Here is a 19396-nt window from a genome sequence, read left to right as displayed (position 1 = left end):
TAATTACTTGTGGGTCTAACTCCAACGGATATAACTTGTATTATTTGTCTCCTATACATCCTGAAATCTTAATGGATTTGCTCCATTTTACTATATCTATGCATTAACTGAAGAGACTCATTAGATTGCTACACTGCATCTTCATCTATTACCTCAAATATATAATATATTATAGATTTTTTCTCGAATAAATTCAACCTTTGCAAAAAAAAAAAAGACTTTTCTAATGATACAAATTTAACGGAATATAATATAATATGATACAAACTTAAAAGGAATAATAATCTAGAAATTATCTATCTAGAAATTTAATGAAAACTTATCCACAATAATTAATGGAGATTCTCATAAGAAACATATTTGTACCCAATTAGAGATTTAATAGAACTTTTATTCTTCTTTTAAGTTCGTATACATAATATAGAATGCATGATCAATCAAACATCTTTTTTTATAGTTCAAGAACTATATTAAAGAACTATATTCCAAACTTAAACTATCTTTTTTTTAAAATACATTTTTAATTAGTTATTTATTATAAATTCATCATTTATAGGGGGGATATTCAGATTTTTTTATAATTCTAATTGGTTTAGAATCGACGATTTTGATTTTAGTTCTAAATATGAGGAACTTCAATTGAATCTTTAGAATTGAAATTCTATTTGGTTTGAAATTATTGGAGTGTTGACCCAATTCGATTCCAATTCTTAATTAGTTGTGGATCAACTCCAACGGATATAACTTAAGACAAATGTATTATTTTTCTCCTATACATCCTAAAATCTCAATCGATTTGCTCCATTCAGATTTGCTGCATCTATGCATTAACTATAAAGATTTACTGGATTGCTACTAAGCATCTCCTTCCGCGACCTCAAATTATAATTTTTTCCTCAAATAAATGTCTTTCCTAATGATGACTGAGCTAAGAATCGAGGTGATCTAACCTACGTACATCAACTACTTTTTATATTCATATAAGTGAAAAATTAATTGCATGCTCTTTTATCTCATATATCAAGATAATTTACCTTTGGATCAAGATTGATATCTCTTATATAATATAATATAATACAAACTTAAGAATAATAATCTATAAGTTATCTATTTAGAAATTTAACAAAAAAGTTATCCATAATAACTTACCAAGATTCGAAATGTATTTGTACTTATTAATGTTAAATCTCGAATTTTGACGATAAAACTAATTGATAACGTTTATGATTTAATATGTGTTTTGTGTAATGCAAGATTAGCTTCGATCATGAAGAGATAATTAAAGCTGGAAGAATCAATGTTGGGCCGGAGTGGAATATGTCAGAAGATTAAACGTCGAGCCGGAGAATCGATCGACGTGTCGATAGAAGGCTTCGTGCCATGACTTCGGGCATCGGGCATAGAAAAGCAGACATTGCGCTAAAGAGATCGAAGTTACGGAGGTCAACAAGCCGATTAGGCAAAAGGCCCCAAAAGAGGATGATGTATCGAAGGATTAGACGAAGCATTGATGAACGAATGATATGTCGGACAATATGTGATTAATGCTTTGTAATAATTGTTTAGATCGAAATAGTTTTAGTTATAATTGGGTTGGTTTAAAATGTAATTAAGTTAACTCAATTAGGGGTCAATTGAGCCTATGTTGGGACTGTTTTGGGCCAAGAGAAAGACCAATTTAGTAATCTAAAAGTTGGGTCAAGCGATGGCACCCCTAGAGGCTCAATCTGCAAGACATAATCTCTGAGATAGTGTCAGACAATGGCACAACCTAGTGTCAAGTAGTGGTACCACTAGATTGGATGGTGGTACTACCTAGTCTCACTGCTACAGGCGGTGGTACCGCCCAGCATAGGTGGTGGTATCGCCAGAACCCAAGAAACACAAGATGAGACCTTTTTTGGCTCCATTTTTAAAGTCATTTAGGGTCTATAAATACCCCAGATATTTTTGCTTGGCAAATGCATGAAATTGAGTTAAAAAATTGGAAAGAATCCTTATGAAAAAAATTAGAAACTCTCTTAGGATTTATAGTCATCTACTCTAGTTAGAAGTTTTCTAAAAGAGGAGTGGGGTCTAAAAGATAAGTGTAAAGGTCCTCTCCTAAGCCTGTGAAAAAGAGAAAGAGTTATAAGGGTAATTAGGAGTGGATGTAGGTTACGACGACCGAACCACTATAAAACTTAGTTTGTATTTTTTTTATATTTTTTATTTATATTACAAACTAATTTACTTGCTTATTACTTTCACTATGCTTACAAACATACTTTCAAGTCAAGTATATTTTCGATATGAGCTATTATCGAACGAGATTTTTGAATCATTGCAGTTTTTACATAAGCACTAATTCCCCCCTACCCCTCTTAGTATCGACTTGATCCTAACAGTTTGTATCAAAGCTAGGCTACTCTCAATTTGGTTTAAAACCCAAGAGAAATGGTTTTTATTGGTAATCAAAAGGGTAATTCTATCACACATCCTCCCATGTTCAATGGAACAAATTACAAGAAAACTAAAATGAAGATTTTCTTAGTTTCTATTGATTTCGAGTTATGGAATATCATTAAAAATATATTTCAAAATTTTTTTTTTCCAATAAACGAATGGAATGATTTGAAGAAAATAACTTTCTCTTTGAATGCCAAAGTTATGAATGCTTTGTTTTGTGCTTTGGATAAAAATAAATTCAATCGAGTTTTTATTTGCGAAACGGCTTATGAGATTTGACACACACACTTGAAATCACACACGAAGGCACTAGTAGAGTTAAAGAGTCTAAAATAAATATTTTGATGCATGATTTTAAATTGTTTCGAATAAAGCCAAACGAAAGTATTATTAACACACCCGTTTTATGGATGTCTTCGATAGTTTGAAAGTACTTGGTAAAAGTTTTTTGAATCCTAAACTTATTAATAAAATTTTATGTTTTCGTCCTAAAAATTAGGATCCGAAGTAACTGCAATACAAAAAGTGATGGATTTAAATAATTTTTCGCTCGAAGAACTTATTGGGTCTTTGATGGCCTATGAAATGACTTATATTGAACATGATGAATATGAGAATTACCTTCTAAAGAACATGAAGGATTTGGCACTTCGAATAATAGAATACAACTTGAGTGATAACTCAAGTGATGATGATGACTTTGAACTTCCCTGTATAAAATTTAAAATGTTTATGAAACAATAATTAAAAATAAAAATAAACTAAATAAAGGACAAAACAACTTACTACGAATGCAAGGGCATTTCAAAAGTGAATATTCACAACTAAAGAAGAAGGTACTCGTAAGAATACACTCAAGGCGATAGTGGAGGATGAAATGAGTGCATTCTAAGACGAGATTGCAAACTACGCTTTGATGGCTTTCGACAATGAGGTAAGTGACTCAACCAAAACCCTTTTACTTTACTATGAAATTACTTAGATGCTTTTCATGAGTTATTTTTCAATTAGTATATAAAATATAAAAAATAAGGGAGGGATCATGCTTATCTTTCTAGTGATTTTAAAATTAAAAAAAAAGTTAATTAATGAGCATGACTATTACATGTTAATTCTTTGCACTAAGCATGAAAAGTTAGATTCACTTAAAAAAGAAAATGTATTACTACAATAAATAATAACAAAAGAAAGATCATTTGAATTAAAATGATTATTAGTAAATTAAATATTTTGTTTGAAGATGTTTTAATATGTCATAATATTAATCATGATGATGCTTATTTTTCGAGTTTAAATGATATTGTATAGTTTTGGCTTAGAAAACAATGACATGCTTATATGAAATCAATTACGAGTGCATTATTTTTCTTGAAAATGATTCTATCCCCAAAAATTTATTAAAATTTTCAGCAAGAGATCCTAAGAGATTAATAAATCTATTTATGTCATTTTAAATTTTTTGAAAGTGATTTTGATGATTTTAATTATTTAAATTTGAATGAGTTTTTACGTGATTTTGATTCCTCGAAATTATAACTTGAAATATTTTATGAATCAAGATATCTTATTATGTGTTCTCAAAGAGATTTTTTTATGAATCATGATATTTTGAATTATAACTTAATATTTTTTTAATATATAAATCATGATCTTGACAACTTAGAGATTTCTTATCGTGCTGCAGCCCCACTAGAGTAACACGATCTCTCTATTGAATCCTTTCTCTCGAGTGAAAATGGACCTTCCAGCACTCTGCCATACCGGCATAAGGTTCCTTTACGTGTCTTCGTCTACGGCGAACCCCGGCTGCATCCTCCTCGCAAGTCATGAACACAATATCCATATTTGGAGGCCAGGAGACAAGTTTTGGACCGTCGAATACAGTATCTTTGTCAAATATTTCAAGTCAGTCGTCAGTTTTCAGGGGAGGTTCTATGCGTTACATTGCCAGAGCGGGCACTTACTGAGTTTTCAGATGCTTCCTCTTCGGGTTGTACGTGCCACCTCCCATCGATAGGTATCAAGCATACGACGGAGACATGCTCCTGGTTGAGTCTCAGGGAAATATATCGCTGGTCTGCATTCGTAAACCCTGGCATGTCGACCTGTTCCGACTCGATCTGAGAACAAGGCTTGGATCAAGATCGACAGCCTGGATGATCAAGCACTGTTCCTAAATGATGATCATATGATCTCAGTTTCGGCTCCTGAAGCGGAGTGTCGTGGTAACTATATATACTCTACTGATGCATGGTCAAATTACGCGGCCTACGTTTACCACATAGAGAATCGTAGCATCAGAAGCGTCGTGAGAATGGGTGAGCGACGTCGCCGTCCCCGCAAGCACCGGGTCTGGATCACCCCAAGTTTGAGTTGAAAGGAAATAGAACTGTGAATTTGATTTTAGTCTTGTTTTTTCGTTTCTCGCAGAAACTTCATCTCTAGTATATGGTAGAGATTCTGATGTTTGCAAATACGTGCAATCATTGTCATGTGAATATATAAATGACAAGTTAATGAAAATGCAACTCATGCACAGTGTACATGTAAGATACAGGTTATTGAATTTTATACTATTTATCCTGAGTGCGTTTCGAAAATTATCTTCTTTTTTTTTTCTTCTTTTTAGACAATAAAATATGAAATTGCTAAGGCATTTCTGTTCTGCATTCAACGCAAATTGGGTTGGATGGTGCGATGCATATATCTTAGTTGCTTTGAACCATTCAAGTGGCTTATGGCTGGAATATGGGATTAGTTTATTATCTATGGTAAGATGATTGCATGCCTATATTTAAGAAATAAATAAATAAAAATAAGATTTGCGTCTAAAATCTTACGATTTATTATCAAACTCTCTATTTCTGAACTAACCATACTACTGATCAATGCGAGTTCAGATCTTTCTCTATCACTTGTTCTTTCTTGCATGGTGGTTGGCAAGTCAAATTGGCGTTGACATTGTTGCATTAACAATGGTGGTACCCAAGTCAAACTGGCGTTAACAGTGCTGCATTAACAACGATCCAACGTCCACAATAATGTAAGATCAAGTCTGATTTCATCGTGCTCAACGGTATCATCATTAGCATCAAAACTTTTCCGAGAATTGATGAGTTATTCAAGGACAATGTTGACGCAAAGAGACTAATGTGTCAAAACCCCGAGTGCTGAAGTGTGTTTGGAGAACCTTAATTTTTTTACTTTATCTTTCAGATTTTCATCATATTTTTTCTCTGGGTTTTGGAAATTGTTGCTTTTTTTTTTCTTTTTAAGCCCTTATCAGACTGTAAAAAATACACATAACTGCTGTTCATGGCCCATGCATTTTTGTACCAGCTTCAGGATTAATAATAATTAATTTGTTTTAACATGATAGCTGAATTTATTTGTACCTCAAGCACTCTAATATCCTGCTTGATCCATATGGTCTTTCTTTTTCTTGCTTCTCCTTTTTTGCAGAGATATATATGGCTCCAAAGAGGGAGGAAAGCCAACGTTAGGTTAGGAAAAGATAGAGAAGAAGCAATCGTCGTTAAGAATTGATATCTGCAAATGACATGAAGAAACATTAACGCCTTTGAATGACTAGCTTGCATTTTATGAAAAGCAATGCACCTTTCTCAATCTGTAGTCAAAACAAAATGAACAGCAACCTCAAGATATGTTTAAATAGTTGTATTCTGCTTAACAAAACGGAAAACAGTCAGGATGAGACTGGTCACATTTAGGAGCATAGAGAAAGATGTGTAGATAAATGAAGATGAGTTTATATCTTCGTGCATGAACAATACAGTAAGATGTATACTCGATCCAACACATAGGACTGCAGTGGCTAGTTCTCGGAATCGAGAGTGCTCTTGCATAGCCTCACCTCTTAATTCTTTGATCACCGAATTGTTTCCCGGTTTGACTTTTGTGGCAGTGAGATGAGAATTTTAATGCACCTGGAGAATGAAGTTTTCAATTTTAATGTCACAGATTGTCTGCCCTGCATTTATTTCCGAGTAGAGTTTGTGTCAAAGGGTCAATAACACCAGATGTTGGAGCCGGTGGCCGAGGTGTGCCAGCACCACTTGTAACGAAGTCGTCCGTGCTAAACGCACAGATCCGATCCCACTGGACCTCCGCTAAAGATTAAGCTAAGGATTTCAAGTGAAATTTACAACAGTTAAACAGCAAAGACTAAACGAAGAATGATGTCTTAAGGATACGTGATGTCTTCCACATATCTGTAATGCTGACTCCAGACTCTGATAGAAGCCAGTAATCAGCATCAGTCTGCAAAATAGAAACAATCATCTTCATAAAAGCAGATTCGTTCAACTCAAACATGCACTTACGGGCTATAAGAAAAAAGCTGCTAATGGCTTGCTTATCTTACTCTTTTAACAGTACAATAAATAAAGATATAGGGCTGACTACCAAAATATAGAAGAGTCAGATCATTCAGACATCAGAGGTAAGTTCCATATGGTGGGTGGACATTGACTTAAATCTCCATTATAAGCTGCCCCTCACGGGTATAACTTATATTAATCGGGTTAAGGTTTGTATACTCAGTAGCTGAACTTACGTCAACATCACAAGGAACAATCTTCATCATACCACCACCAGCATCCTGTGAGGAACTTATGTCGGGGCATGCCCTCTGACAATCTTGATCCTTAAATTCCGTTTCCTTTCTTCTGCTCTCTTCTGTGGCAATCGCCAACATGGAGTTCTCAACAGTCTGTGAATCTGCCATGGGATTGAGCCTCAAAGGTGTCTCAATACTGTTCATCTCCTCAAATTTCTCCTCAAATTGACTAGCAACAAGGAAAACCAAGACAAAGGGATAAACAAAAGGGACAAAGAGAAGAGCATAATTCAAGTACTTGTCCGTCAAGCCTAATGTTCAAAGTGACAACTGAAAAGGCATTATTACCTAACAAGGTAAACATCTATTGGACCCATTGTGCTTCTTAGGACAATTCTGTATCTCCTCTGTGGATATTCACCAGCCTGCATGTGGAGGAAGAATTTCTAGCTAATTTATGAAATAAAAAACTGAAACAACTTGGTCCAAAACTTAGCCGCTTTGCACCTCATCAGGATCTGGAACTTCCAGTGTAGTACCATGAGGTGCCTTTATTGCTATAAGTGTTTCATTCTGCGTACAAGAGGCACGAATATCAGGTAATGTTACTCATAACAGAGTAGCAGACAATATATATTTGCCAAATTCTAAGGAAACAAGGAAACAGAGAAAAACCTGAAAACAAGGAAGACCTTTGATGTCATCTTCAGTCACATAAAGCCACCTGAATCCACAAATGTTGTAGAAGATGGTTAGCTACATATGTAGGATGTAAATGCACAAAAAAAAAGCACTTACCTCTGGTTTCTTTCATCTTCAGAAAACACCCTTAATCTTTCTTGTATTTTGCTGTGAAATACAATTCAGAATATTTGGTAAGATATTTCACATCAATAGTTTATCAGGCCTACTAAATCCAACCTGATACGGTCATCCAATCCATGCTCTTGCAATGCAAGTTTTTTAATTTCTGCCTGAAGAGAATACAAATAAGAGAATCCAGGTGAGCTCATTTTCAAAATCTAGACTCAGTTTAGACATAGACCGAGAGGAGTGGATTTTGTTTATGGCAAGGAAAAAACATGTCTGGCACCTGTAGTACTGAAAGATCGTCATCAACCTCCCCTGGCCTCGCATTATCTAATCCCCTGTCGTGCAATGATCTATGAGTGATGTACCATGTAAATTGTTCCTCATATTGGTAGAAGCCAAGATCATTTCATTAAGAAAAAAAAAAGAGAAATTTCCAAGAGGAAACAGATGAATTACTTCCAACAGATTTTGTTCTTGAGTTTCTTTTCTATCAGTCCAATCCCTTCAAGGACATTAGTGATGTCATATATCCGCCTCTTTTGCACCTAGACAATAGCATTACTCTAACTTGTGTCTCTAAGTACAGATAAACATAAAGAGTTATTTAAAATAGTAGTAATCCGTAATACCTCAAGTGTTTCTGCAGCATTATTCAAATCAAGGATGCCATCTTGTGCTTGTTTAAGCAAACTGATAAACCTTTTAGTCAAGAGTCCTGAAAATGTAGTTGCAAAATGCAATATGTCAGAAACAAAAGCAGAAAGAATTCCAAATTAATCACTTAAGCTTCAAGCTTTTCCAGACAGAATTCAAATTAACCATGACTTTGTTCACCTAGAGAACTATCGTAACGACAAGTACCAACAGGAGTGAGAACATTGCCCGAGGCTGAACCTGCATGGACCCAAATCATAGAGATTAAACCAAGATATTTAATTGGAAATATCATTGTCATAGCTTGATGGTCTGACTAGTCTAAGAACAACATTAACTTCTTAACCATTTACTAGATAGGTTTATGTATAATAGTAACAGCATTAATATGTTTTTATGGTATTTAAATGATGAATGTACTCACCAACATTTGACATAGGGGTCTGAGGTCCAGACTTATTGTACTTTGCTGCCTTGGATCTGCCATTTGTTTTTCCTCCCTTTCCTGTTACCGGTGTGAGAAGAGCATTATTAGCTCCAGCATAACCAGGACTAGTCTTCAACTCGCTTGACACTGCAGCCTCATTATCCTTGTTTTCAGGCTTCTGCTTTGACTAAAATGTGAAATATCATTCAACTAGAGTCGCAACTTAAAAAATAAACAATATTTATAGCCTATAGACATCTTATCGAATTTGATGGCAAAAAATCTCATAATATAATTAGGTTCCACCATAGGTGACAACTCACACACATTAATATTGAGATTTCTTACATAATAATGCAAAGGACAAACACAAATTTATTTCAAAACAATAAGCATGATATTCTCTTCCTCAGCACAGATGGTGCAGTTAAGTGCCTGCAATTATAATTATTGAATTACTGAATTCTGTTATAAGAAGAAAGTCCTTGCAATTGGGGCCTCCTATATGTCTCCTTAAATATATGCTGCACAATGGTCAGAATGTCATATCTTTCCTGGAACTAAAAACAAGATTTCTTACTTGACTAATATAAACACAGAGTCTAAAATTTTATAGGATTTCTATAAGAACTTCAGTACAACCTAGTTCTTTACCACAGGCACAATAGGCAAAAAGAGATGAACCACTAAACCCAACCGATCAAGTTTCTCTACCCAAAACTACTAGAGACATCTTCTAATCCATCCAAGAGCAAATCTAGAAATCCTATCCAGAACAAATATTACTTCCACAATCTTAAAATTTGGTTGAACAAAGAATTCTCTCAAACAAAATTTAAAATGCTTAAGCATAACTTTATAGTTATACATTATAACATCCTTCTCCGCATGTGAACTGATTCTAAAGTTCAAGTCAAATGACCTTGAATCCCTACACTACTCCAATCAAGAGTAAACTTTATGTCAGATTGTTTGTTTCAAGCCACTCTTGCTGGAGTGTTTAATATCAAGCCATGGTACTACGTTAATTACTAAACCAGAGCAGCCTCACTTTTAGCTAAACTTTAATTAAACCTACTCCATCTCAGGAAAAAAAGAAGGGTAGCTACCCTATTCCTACCCATACGTAAACAGTCAAAATAACAGTAGACTCTAAAACGAGTGAATAATATCTACAAGTGATTCTTCTGGAAGATGAAACAGGATGCCTTCAGCTGTCCAATTATTTTACCAAAGTAGGATAAACAGGACTTCTTAAGTAGATTCTAGGGACATTATACATTTAAGAATGAAGTTAATGTATAGCATATAGCTCTCATTTCAAGGGTTTCTCCAATTCGAGAAGATAACACTTCGAACCATAGAACAAGAGTGAAGAAAGCAAGTAATTACTCAATTGATTAAAAAAAAATCAGATTCTAAGAGCTATTGTGAAGGAAAACTTATCATTTTTTGGCAATCTCATCAACCTGCAAAATCCCATCTAAATAAACCTTTAAAATTCGCAAAAGGAACTTGTCTAACCTACAAAATAACCATAATAAAACTCTTATACACCAATTTGACCCAATTAGACTCACTATGATCATTCTGTATCACATGATAGAATTCTTGGCTTTTAACCAAATTTCATGCATGCGACCTTTCTCTTTGGCAAAAATTCAAAGGCACATGTTTTTGCAAAATGTTCAATTTCATCAAACTGCTTGTACATTGATTTAGAGGAATTTTATGGTTAAAAAAATCACATTAACCATGAAGCTATTAGAACTAATAATAAATTCAACAGGTAAATAAAAGGTGCGGCTTGATAATTACAAACCAAGGTAGTACCTTAAGTAGGAGATGAATTGGATTGCCAATTCAAAGTACACACCAAAATCTTGGTAGCATCTAGAAGAAACTTTCTCCAGGCCAAAATGAGATAATAGGACCATGTCACAATAACATATTATTGCAAGGTCATGAACACACAAGATTAAAGCAATTCTTTTGGCAATACACAATACTCTCTGCGGTTTGATCTCCCTTAATCCTCTCCAAGAGAATTTACTTCTGATATCTAAGCATCCATATGTTTAAAACCTATGTAACAAAGTTAATCCCTAAATGAATAGACTAAGAAAAGTAGTGTTGAGGCATATGCATTTTGTGGTTATATGTTTTCTGGCTCATCGTTCAGTGAAAGAGACGTCTAACTTCTGCTGTCACTAGCAATTCTATGGTTGATGAACAATATATCTGAACAATCCCCATAAACTGCCCTAAGAAATCACATATGCCATCTTAGCAGTGCATGATATAATTTTAACAACCTTGAAAAATGAGAATGAAAATAGTAACTTTGCATTTTGATATGACTTACAACCTCTCAGCAAACACTAAAGGTTGCCTCAATCATTATTACATCCTATCACAATTTCATAAAGGGAATCCATAAGGATGCATACAGTTCTTCACCTTGTAGGTCCCTTTAAGCATGTGAGCAATTCGTTATACAGATCAATCATACATTCATGAACTGAAGCAATATCGTGAGCAATTCATTATATAATTTCGTTGTACATCAACAACTTGAAGCAGACATTGGTACCATGTTTTGCTTGTAGTTTCCTCTGGAAGCTTCAGAGTTTGTCTCTTTTTACTCTTTAAGTTCCATAAAAGCATCAACTAGAGATAAATTGTAGTTATAGACAATACTTTGTAACACAGCTTATATTTGGGATTTCACAGAATCTTAAGATCAAAGTATAAAAGCATGGAAGCACAAAATGTTAGACAGTAGATGTTGCATATCGCTGCATGAGATGGCTAAATTTCTCAGCTTTGGTCAGTAGTAAATGGAGACTCCAAATTTAACACTGCAACGTATCTTTTGCAAACATTTATTTATATCGAAAATGTAAACTAGTAAAGAAATTTAGATCTACGAGGTCATACTTCGTATGAACAAAAAATGTCGTCTCTAACTTCTTAAAAATTATAATCCAAATAAATAAGCAAATCGTTTAAGTCTATACAAAACAAGGAGAGGCGCAAGATAATTGACATGCAATCGGGTGAAATGTCTCAGTTCGTCGAGCACAAATAAAACGAAATGACAAAATCCCAGCGGGAACTCACAGGGGATTTAATGACCAGGGCATCGACCATCTCGTTGCCGGCGATCGGCCGCCCATGGGGCGCAGGGAAGCTGTGGTACTCGTCCGGGGTAACAAAAGGCGGCCTCGCCGAGGAGAACAGCACGCGTCGCCGCTGCTTCGGCTGTTGGAGGATCGGTGTTGACGCTTGTGCGGAGCGGCTCCCAGCAGCTCGGCCGCCCGACATCAAACGGGCACCCGCAAAATGACCCCAAAAACAAAACAGAAACCCCACAGACCACCGATCTCCAGGCTAACACACCCAGATCGTCCACCGATACAGAACCCGTGGCATATGCCTCGTTCCTAGTCGGATTCCGGCAGGGGGAAAGCGGCGGGGGGCCGATCAAGGCAGGGGTTCAGATCAGAGATGTGGGATCTCCGGATCGAGGTGGACGAGGACGAGGGAAGAGGGCGTGCGCCGGGGGGGGTTGGGGTGTGGGGGGTCAAAAAGGCGCAGAGAAGAAAACGAGGGAAAGGAGGGAAATTATAGTGTTCCGAGTTGAGAAGGATATGGCGCGACCACCCCCTTCCCCTCTATTAAGAATTCCTTTTTTTATATTTGTTTCATTTTTCTTACTGATATTGGTTGAATTTTTTTCCTGCCACACGGGGAAAAAAAAGGCATCCGTCCGATCTCCTTGCTCAGTCGCTTTGTACATCAAATGGATGGCTGTGATGCAATGTTAAACACTGATGTGTTATTGGAATATTTTTCTCAGTCGCTTTGTACATCAAAAAAAGCCTTCTATTTTTCTGTTTTTAACGTCGTGTTATTGGAATATTTGTCCGAGGCGTGGAGATGAGTCGTTCGAGTCGGCGACGCGCGCGCTCTCGGTGGCCCAACTCGTCCCGATCTTTTCGATTCAACGTGGAAACCCTAAGGAGGGAAGAAGGCGGTGGGATCCACTCCACAAGGAGACGGGTCCGTCCAGGCCCCGACCATCCGATGTGATGTCTCCCGAAGCTCGGAAGAATCTTGACGGTCCACGTCACCAATGGAGACGTGTAGGTCATGAAGAGGATCCCGGTTCGTGGGATGGGTTAGTTTCGGCGGGCCCGAGCAGCGTCTCGAGCCCTGCTTTCCGGTACGTTGTGGGGGTAACGTATTATGGCGCGATGGTTGCGACGTGTGACGTCACTGTTTGGTTTGGTTCGGGCATGTGGTGGGGTCCCAATTATTGAGAATGAAACCTTACCCTAATCACCTACCTGTCTTGTGATTGATGGGAGTTTTGGGTTTGAATGGAGGTGGTTACAGCTCGATTATTGACAATTCTTACCCGATTTGCCCACCTGTCTCAGGATTGGAGGCAGTGTTGGTCCCATGCCAAACGGCATTAATCACCGGCCATTCCCCGTAGCGCTCAACTTCTCTTTCCATCGTCAATTTAACGTTTCCACTTTCATTTACTGCTCTCTAAAAAAACATACTACACACGTCATTCGACGAAATAATAATACTTAACGCTTCAATGAAGGGATTATATACAACCAGTAATAACAGTGTTAATTATAAAAATAAATGAAGAAAATTAAGGAATTTTTTATGATTGACAAAAGAAATTAAAATAGAAGTTCTTGTTATTATACTCTCACACGCTCTGTTATTTCATGATCGCCTGCGAGCTCTAGGTTCTCTTTCAATATCTTATGGTTAAATTAAGTGATCTATTTAATTAAATAACATATATGATAAATATGGTTGGATTCTAAATTATTTACCAACCGAAAGGATGTCCAATTATACTAGTATTCCTTAAGAGATGACGTGGACGGTAGGGATTTTTCTAGTTATCGTTCTAGACCATTTGCTCCCTTTTATAAAAAATGATAAGACGGATGAAACAATTAGTCATTGAGAGATTATAGATCTTCCTCCCTTTTGCTTATAACTCATCGTTGGTCTTGTAAAGGATATGAATGTTGAATCTAGGATTTTGATGATGAAAATCAATTGGTGAATTAATGACCTAATCCATGTGTTGAGATAAGTAATGTATGACTAACCGAGGAAGACAAAACGATTAAAGAAGAATCGAAGTTAGGCTGGAGTCAATGATCAGGCATCGACTATCGAGTCGGATGAATCGAGAGATACACCGAAGGATCGGACAATGTAGTAAAAGCTCGTTGGAAGTTCATTGGGAGTTCGCCGAAAGTTCACATAAAGTTCACAGAAAGTTTGGTTGAACAATAATGTGCCGAACAACTTAGATTGCTTGTATTTTAATTATTTTAGCATTAACTATCATAGTTATAACTTAAAATTGAATTAGTTTTGAAAAAAAATCCTACTTGATTTTTATATTGACAATTAGTATTAGAGTCATTTTGAAATCAAATACTTTAGATCATAAAAGTATTTTAGATTTATTTTATATTTAGATCTATTTATTAACACCCTTCGCTTGCGAAAGAATGTTATTTGGCTTTTATTTATAATAATTAAATGATTTATTTGTGTTATCGATCTACATTCTATCTAGTTCATTTTGTCACTTGCTTGTAGGTAATTCAAGGTTCCTTAAGTTTGATCAATGGACTACTATCAACAGCTTGCTATCAATGATAATATAGTTGACAGTGGCAACCTTCAGTGGTCGCTAGCCCAATTATGGATAATGACTTTCGTTCATAACGAAAGCATTGTAAATTGCAATAGTCAACAACGACAACGTGCATGGCTGCCTATTTGTAGTAGCCTTGTGACAAGTGACCTACCTTGGTTGCAAGCAGTTGTAGCAACACCATTACATATGGTAGCTATTGTTAGGATCGGAGTGGCACTAAGGGGGGGGGGGGGTGAATTAGTGCAGCGGATTAAAACAACGGTTTTAACAAATCTTTCGTACGATAAAAATCGAACTCAGAAGTGCTTAACTTGAAAGCGTATTCGTAAAGTTATGCAGCAAAGGTAATGAGGAATTAAAGCACGTAAGAAGGTTTGCAGTAATGTAAATAGCAATAATGAAATGCAAACCAGAGATCACGCCGATTTTAAAGTGGTTCGGTCAAATGACCTACATCCACTTGCGAGGCCCTCTTCGATGAGGCTCCCACCTTCCACTAGCAAATCTCTTGAAAGGGAAGGACAAATACCCCTCTTATAACTTTTTACAAGCGGTTCATTCTCTTACAGATTTTCAGCAAGAAAGAAGGAGGTGAACACTAGCAAATTGAAAACAAGACTTGCTAAGACTTTTCTAAGACCTTTCTCTCTATCAATTGCTTCTTAAAAAGTTGTTATCTCAGCTGAGATTTGAGGGGTATTTATAGGCTTCAAGAGGATTCAAATTTGGGCTCCAAAATTTGAATTCTCTTTGGTTCCCGATGGTAGCGGTGCCACCGCCTGTCAGTGTCTGACAATGACAGTGGACTGGTGGTGCCACCACCCAGCCAAGCGGTGCCACCGCCTGGCTCTTGAGTGCTTGGTGGTGCCACCGCCTGGCTCTCGGGTGCTGGGCGGTGCCACCGCCAGACCCTTCGGTTCACAGGTTGGGCTTTAATTTCAGCCCAAACCAAGTCTAGTTTTGGGCCCAATTGGCCCCTAACTAGGATATAGGATTATCTCTTAATCCTAATCCTAATTACATGTGAACTATATAACTAAAAATATCCTAAGCAAGTTTTCAACCACGAACGTCGAGTCTTGTTCCGGCGAGCTTTCCGACGGACTCCCAGCAAGCTCCCGATCTTGTGATGTCTTTAACGAGTAGCCGAGCCTTCTCGGTGATCTCTGCGAACCTCCGACGATCTCTTTGGCGAACTTCCGAAAATTCCGACAGGTTCCCGATTTCTTCTCGGTTGGTTCCGGCAGCATCTCCGACGATTCTTCGGTCTCTTAAACGTCCATCGAACTTGACTCTGGTATTCTTGCTTTATGTTTTCTGGTTATCGTAGTTAATCCTGCACACTTAACTCAATAATATGGATTAGATCAATTAACCCATCAATTGATTTTATCATCAAAATCCAAGATTCAACAGCTACGACAACTACAGTGTTGCAATTACAATAGCTTACATTGCAATTACAATTACAATTACAATAGCCTTGTGACAAGCGGCCTATGCCTGGAGCACGATGGAAAAATGCCCCCAACTCGAGCTCGAGCTTGAAATCACTTTCGGAGCCAAGGAGGTCGAGCACTCCCATCACGACGATGCTTTGGTGATCTCAATCCGGATCGCCAATGCTCGGGTCAAACAGGTAATGGTTGACACCGGGAGCTCCGCCGACATACTATACCTCGATGCCTTCAAGAAACTCAACTTGACCAAAGAGTATCCCACTCCCATGAACTCGGCGCTCGTAGGATTTACTGGAGATTCTATCTCCCCGCTCGGGACCACCATCCTCCCTGTCACCATCAGGGAAGAGCCGAGAGCAAAGACGATAATGACTACCTTCATGGTAGTCGATCTACCCTCAGCCTACAATGTCATCCTTGGCCGACCGACACTCAACAAGTTAAAAGCAGTGGTTTTCACCTACCACCGGGCCATCAAGTTTCCAACTTCGGCGAGGGTTGGGGAGTCCCAAAGTGATTCGGGAGAATCAAGGCAGTGCTATCTTACAGTAGTTACTCTCCCGGAGAAGTCACGCCCCCGCCAAGTCCCGGATCCCCGTGAAGGAGGCGTGATGACAATGCACATGGAGCCCCCCAAACAGCTCGTCGAGGTCCCCCCTAAAAAGGAACCGATCCGATCTAACTGTGAAGATCGGGACGACACTCCTCGAAGCGAACTAGCTCCAGCTCATTGATTTCTTGAAGGAAATGTCGATGTGTTTGCATGATCCTCAAAGGAGATGCTCGGGATCGACCTAGAAGTGACCCAGCACTAGCTCAACATCGACCCCGAGGCTAGGTCGGTGAAGCAAAGGCCAAGGAAGTTTGCTCCCAACCAATGGAAGGTGATCAGCGACGAGGTTGACCAACTTAAAGAGGTAGGATTTATAACCGAGTTGAAAGACTCTCGATGGCTGTCGAATGTAGTCCTCGTAAAGAAACCCAATGGAAGCTGGAGGATGTGTTGACTAAACCGATCTCAATCGAGCATGCCCCAAGGATCGCTATCCACTCCCAAGGATAGATCAGCTGGTCGATGGCACCACAGGCTATGAACTCCTTACGGTTATGGATGCATTCTTGGGCTACAACCAAATCCGGATGGCACCATAAGATCAAAAGAACACTGCCTTCATCACCGATAGAGGAGTGTATTGGTACAAAGTAATGCCTTTCGAACTAAAAAACGCTGGGGCGACTTACCAAAGAATGGTCAACAAGCTGTTCAAGCAACAGCTTGAGAGGAACATGGAAGAGTATATGGATGACAAGATCATGAAAAGCAAGGCTTCAAGCACACACCTGGTCGACCTGGCAGAGACATTCCAAAGGCTCAGGCGGTTTGACATGCGCCTAAATCCCGCGAAGTGCATCTTCGGGGTTAGCTCGGGAAGATTCCTTGGTTTCGTCATCCACCAAAGAGGGATAGACGCCAACCCCGAAAAGGTTCGAGCCATAACCGAGATGCATCCCCCTCGCTCGATTAAGGAGGTGCAACGCCTCGCTGGGAAATTGGCGGCACTCAGTAGGTTTGTGTCACGATCGGGCGGTAGGTGCCTCCCCTTTTTCCAGGCCGATGGCTTCACATGGACCCCAGAATGCGAGAAATCCTTTGAAAAGTTAAAGGCGTGCCTCACTCGCTTGCCCTGACTCACCTTGCCTGAGCCGAGCGAGACCCTCGGTCTTTACCTAGCGGCCTCGGCACAAGCAGTCACTTGGTGTTAACTCGGGAAATGCCACCAACACAACAACTTGTCTGTTATGTCAGCCACGTTCTCATCGGGCCCGAGATGTGGTATTCCCCGATCGAAAAGCTGACCCTCGCACTGATGAAGATGGCCCGAAAGCTGTGATCATATTTCCAAGCTCACACGATCAAAGTGATAACCGACCAACCGTTGCAGCAAATTCTCTCCAAATTTGACACATCGGGTCAAATGCTACGGTGGTCGGTCAAGCTTGGCGAATTTGACATTCAATACTCCCCCAGAATAGCCATCAAAGCCTAGGTACTGGCTGACTTCATCTCCGAGTTAACTCCTGAAGATCATGCTATTGGACAGGTGCACAACGAGAGCACATGGACCCTGCATGTGGATGGCTCGGCCATTGCCAAAGTAGTCAGGGTCGGACTTATCCTCAAAAGCCCATCCGGAGAAACCTATAATAGATCGCTCTGATAACAATTCCGAGCAACCAACAATGAGGCCGAGTACAAGGCATTATTCCATGGCCTGTGCCTCGCCTTGGAGATGAATGTGGGTAACCTCGAGGTCTTCAACGACTCCCAGCTGGTGATGGGACACATCAACGGAAGCTACGAAGCTCGGGACCTGACAATGGTGTTATACCTAGCGGAAGTGAAATGTCTCACCCATTGCTTCAATCGCCTCTCGGTCACTAGAGTACCTCGGGCGCAGAACACGCAAGTCCATGCGTTGGCCAGGTCGACCTCCGCTCGTAGCCTGGTCACAACCTCGGTAACTGAATCCATAACGGCACCGACAATACCAACTCATGGCATCGTTGAAACAGAGGTCTCGCTGAACTAGATAAAAGAAATCCTCTGCTTCAAGGAGGATGGGATACAGCCCGACGCAGCCCAGCGACTCGACAATTGCAAGACGACTGAGGAGAACCCAAGCCTGGCATTGCGTGATCGGTGGAAAGCTATACCGTAGGGCTTTCTCTCAACCTCTATTACACTGTCTCGTACCATCAGAAGCTAAAACGGTCCTCGCCGAACTCCACGAGAGGATTTGTGGGGAGCACATCTGATGGAAATCTTCAACTTAGCAACCATATACCCCGATAGCTAAAGAGCTATGATACATATTGAATGCAAATTGACCCCCTCCAACGAATTGAAATAAGATGGATCGTTCAAGATTGAAGTTAGGAAAACTATTCTGATCACATAATCAATAAAAATTTGATGAAGTAATTAGAATAGTACTTTGATTCCCTTAAAACGCCACAAACTAAGAAGCTTGAAAAGTTGAAAGGAAAAACAAAGATTTTTGAGTTTTGAACGCCACAAACAGAAATGCTTGATAAGTTTCAAAGTTCATGCAAGAACTTAAAAACAAAACACTCACCAGTGTTGTAAGTTGAATACACTTCTCAATTTTCTGCCCCTTACAAAGAGAGTCAGCCTTGTTTATATAGTACAAAGGCAAAGTACAAAGGGAATGAATATATTGAATGACATTTATATTCCTAATGCATGAATGTAGATTACTCATGAATCTACGTTAAATTAT

The 19396-nt window shown here is 38.6% G+C and overlaps 1 protein-coding gene across 2 annotated transcripts; it reads right to left on the bottom strand.

Annotated features, from left to right (window-relative positions):
- Positions 1-6093: 6093 nt before the first annotated feature.
- Positions 6094-12483, bottom strand: LOC135640339 (transcription factor E2FB-like). Of its 2 annotated transcripts, none has more exons than XM_065154665.1 (14): positions 12045-12483; positions 8919-9108; positions 8675-8734; positions 8470-8555; positions 8297-8385; positions 8121-8175; positions 7949-8001; positions 7826-7876; positions 7703-7751; positions 7535-7600; positions 7376-7452; positions 7025-7256; positions 6663-6729; positions 6094-6578 (listed from the first exon to the last, which is right to left on the bottom strand). In XM_065154665.1, the coding sequence occupies exons 1-14, from the start codon at positions 12246-12248 to the stop codon at positions 6424-6426; spliced, it is 1434 nt and encodes a 477-aa protein (XP_065010737.1). In that variant the 5' UTR covers positions 12249-12483; the 3' UTR covers positions 6094-6423. The 2 variants fall into 2 exon arrangements, with proteins under 2 accessions (XP_065010737.1, XP_065010738.1); XM_065154666.1 differs by having other exon boundaries at positions 8919-9099; positions 12045-12392.
- Between the last annotated feature and the right edge of the window lie 6913 nt (positions 12484-19396).

The sequence above is a fragment of the Musa acuminata genome, chromosome BXJ3-6, assembly GCF_036884655.1.
Source record: "Musa acuminata AAA Group cultivar baxijiao chromosome BXJ3-6, Cavendish_Baxijiao_AAA, whole genome shotgun sequence".
In the NCBI taxonomy this organism is placed as follows: Eukaryota; Viridiplantae; Streptophyta; class Magnoliopsida; order Zingiberales; family Musaceae; genus Musa; species Musa acuminata.
Note: the sequence above shows the minus strand (reverse complement) of the source record. Positions and strands in the feature narration are given on the sequence as shown.

Excerpts from the sequence above, each read along its gene's own strand:
- LOC135640339 (XM_065154665.1), bottom strand. The coding sequence starts at position 12,248 with ATGTCGGGCGGCCGAGCTGCTGGGAGCCGCTCCGCACAAGCGTCAACA. Across the intron at positions 8,386-8,469 it reads ATGCTGCAGAAACACTTGAG|GTGCAAAAGAGGCGGATATA; the intron begins GTATTACGGATT and ends GCTATTGTCTAG. Across the intron at positions 8,002-8,120 it reads ACGATCTTTCAGTACTACAG|GCAGAAATTAAAAAACTTGC; the intron begins GTGCCAGACATG and ends TATTCTCTTCAG.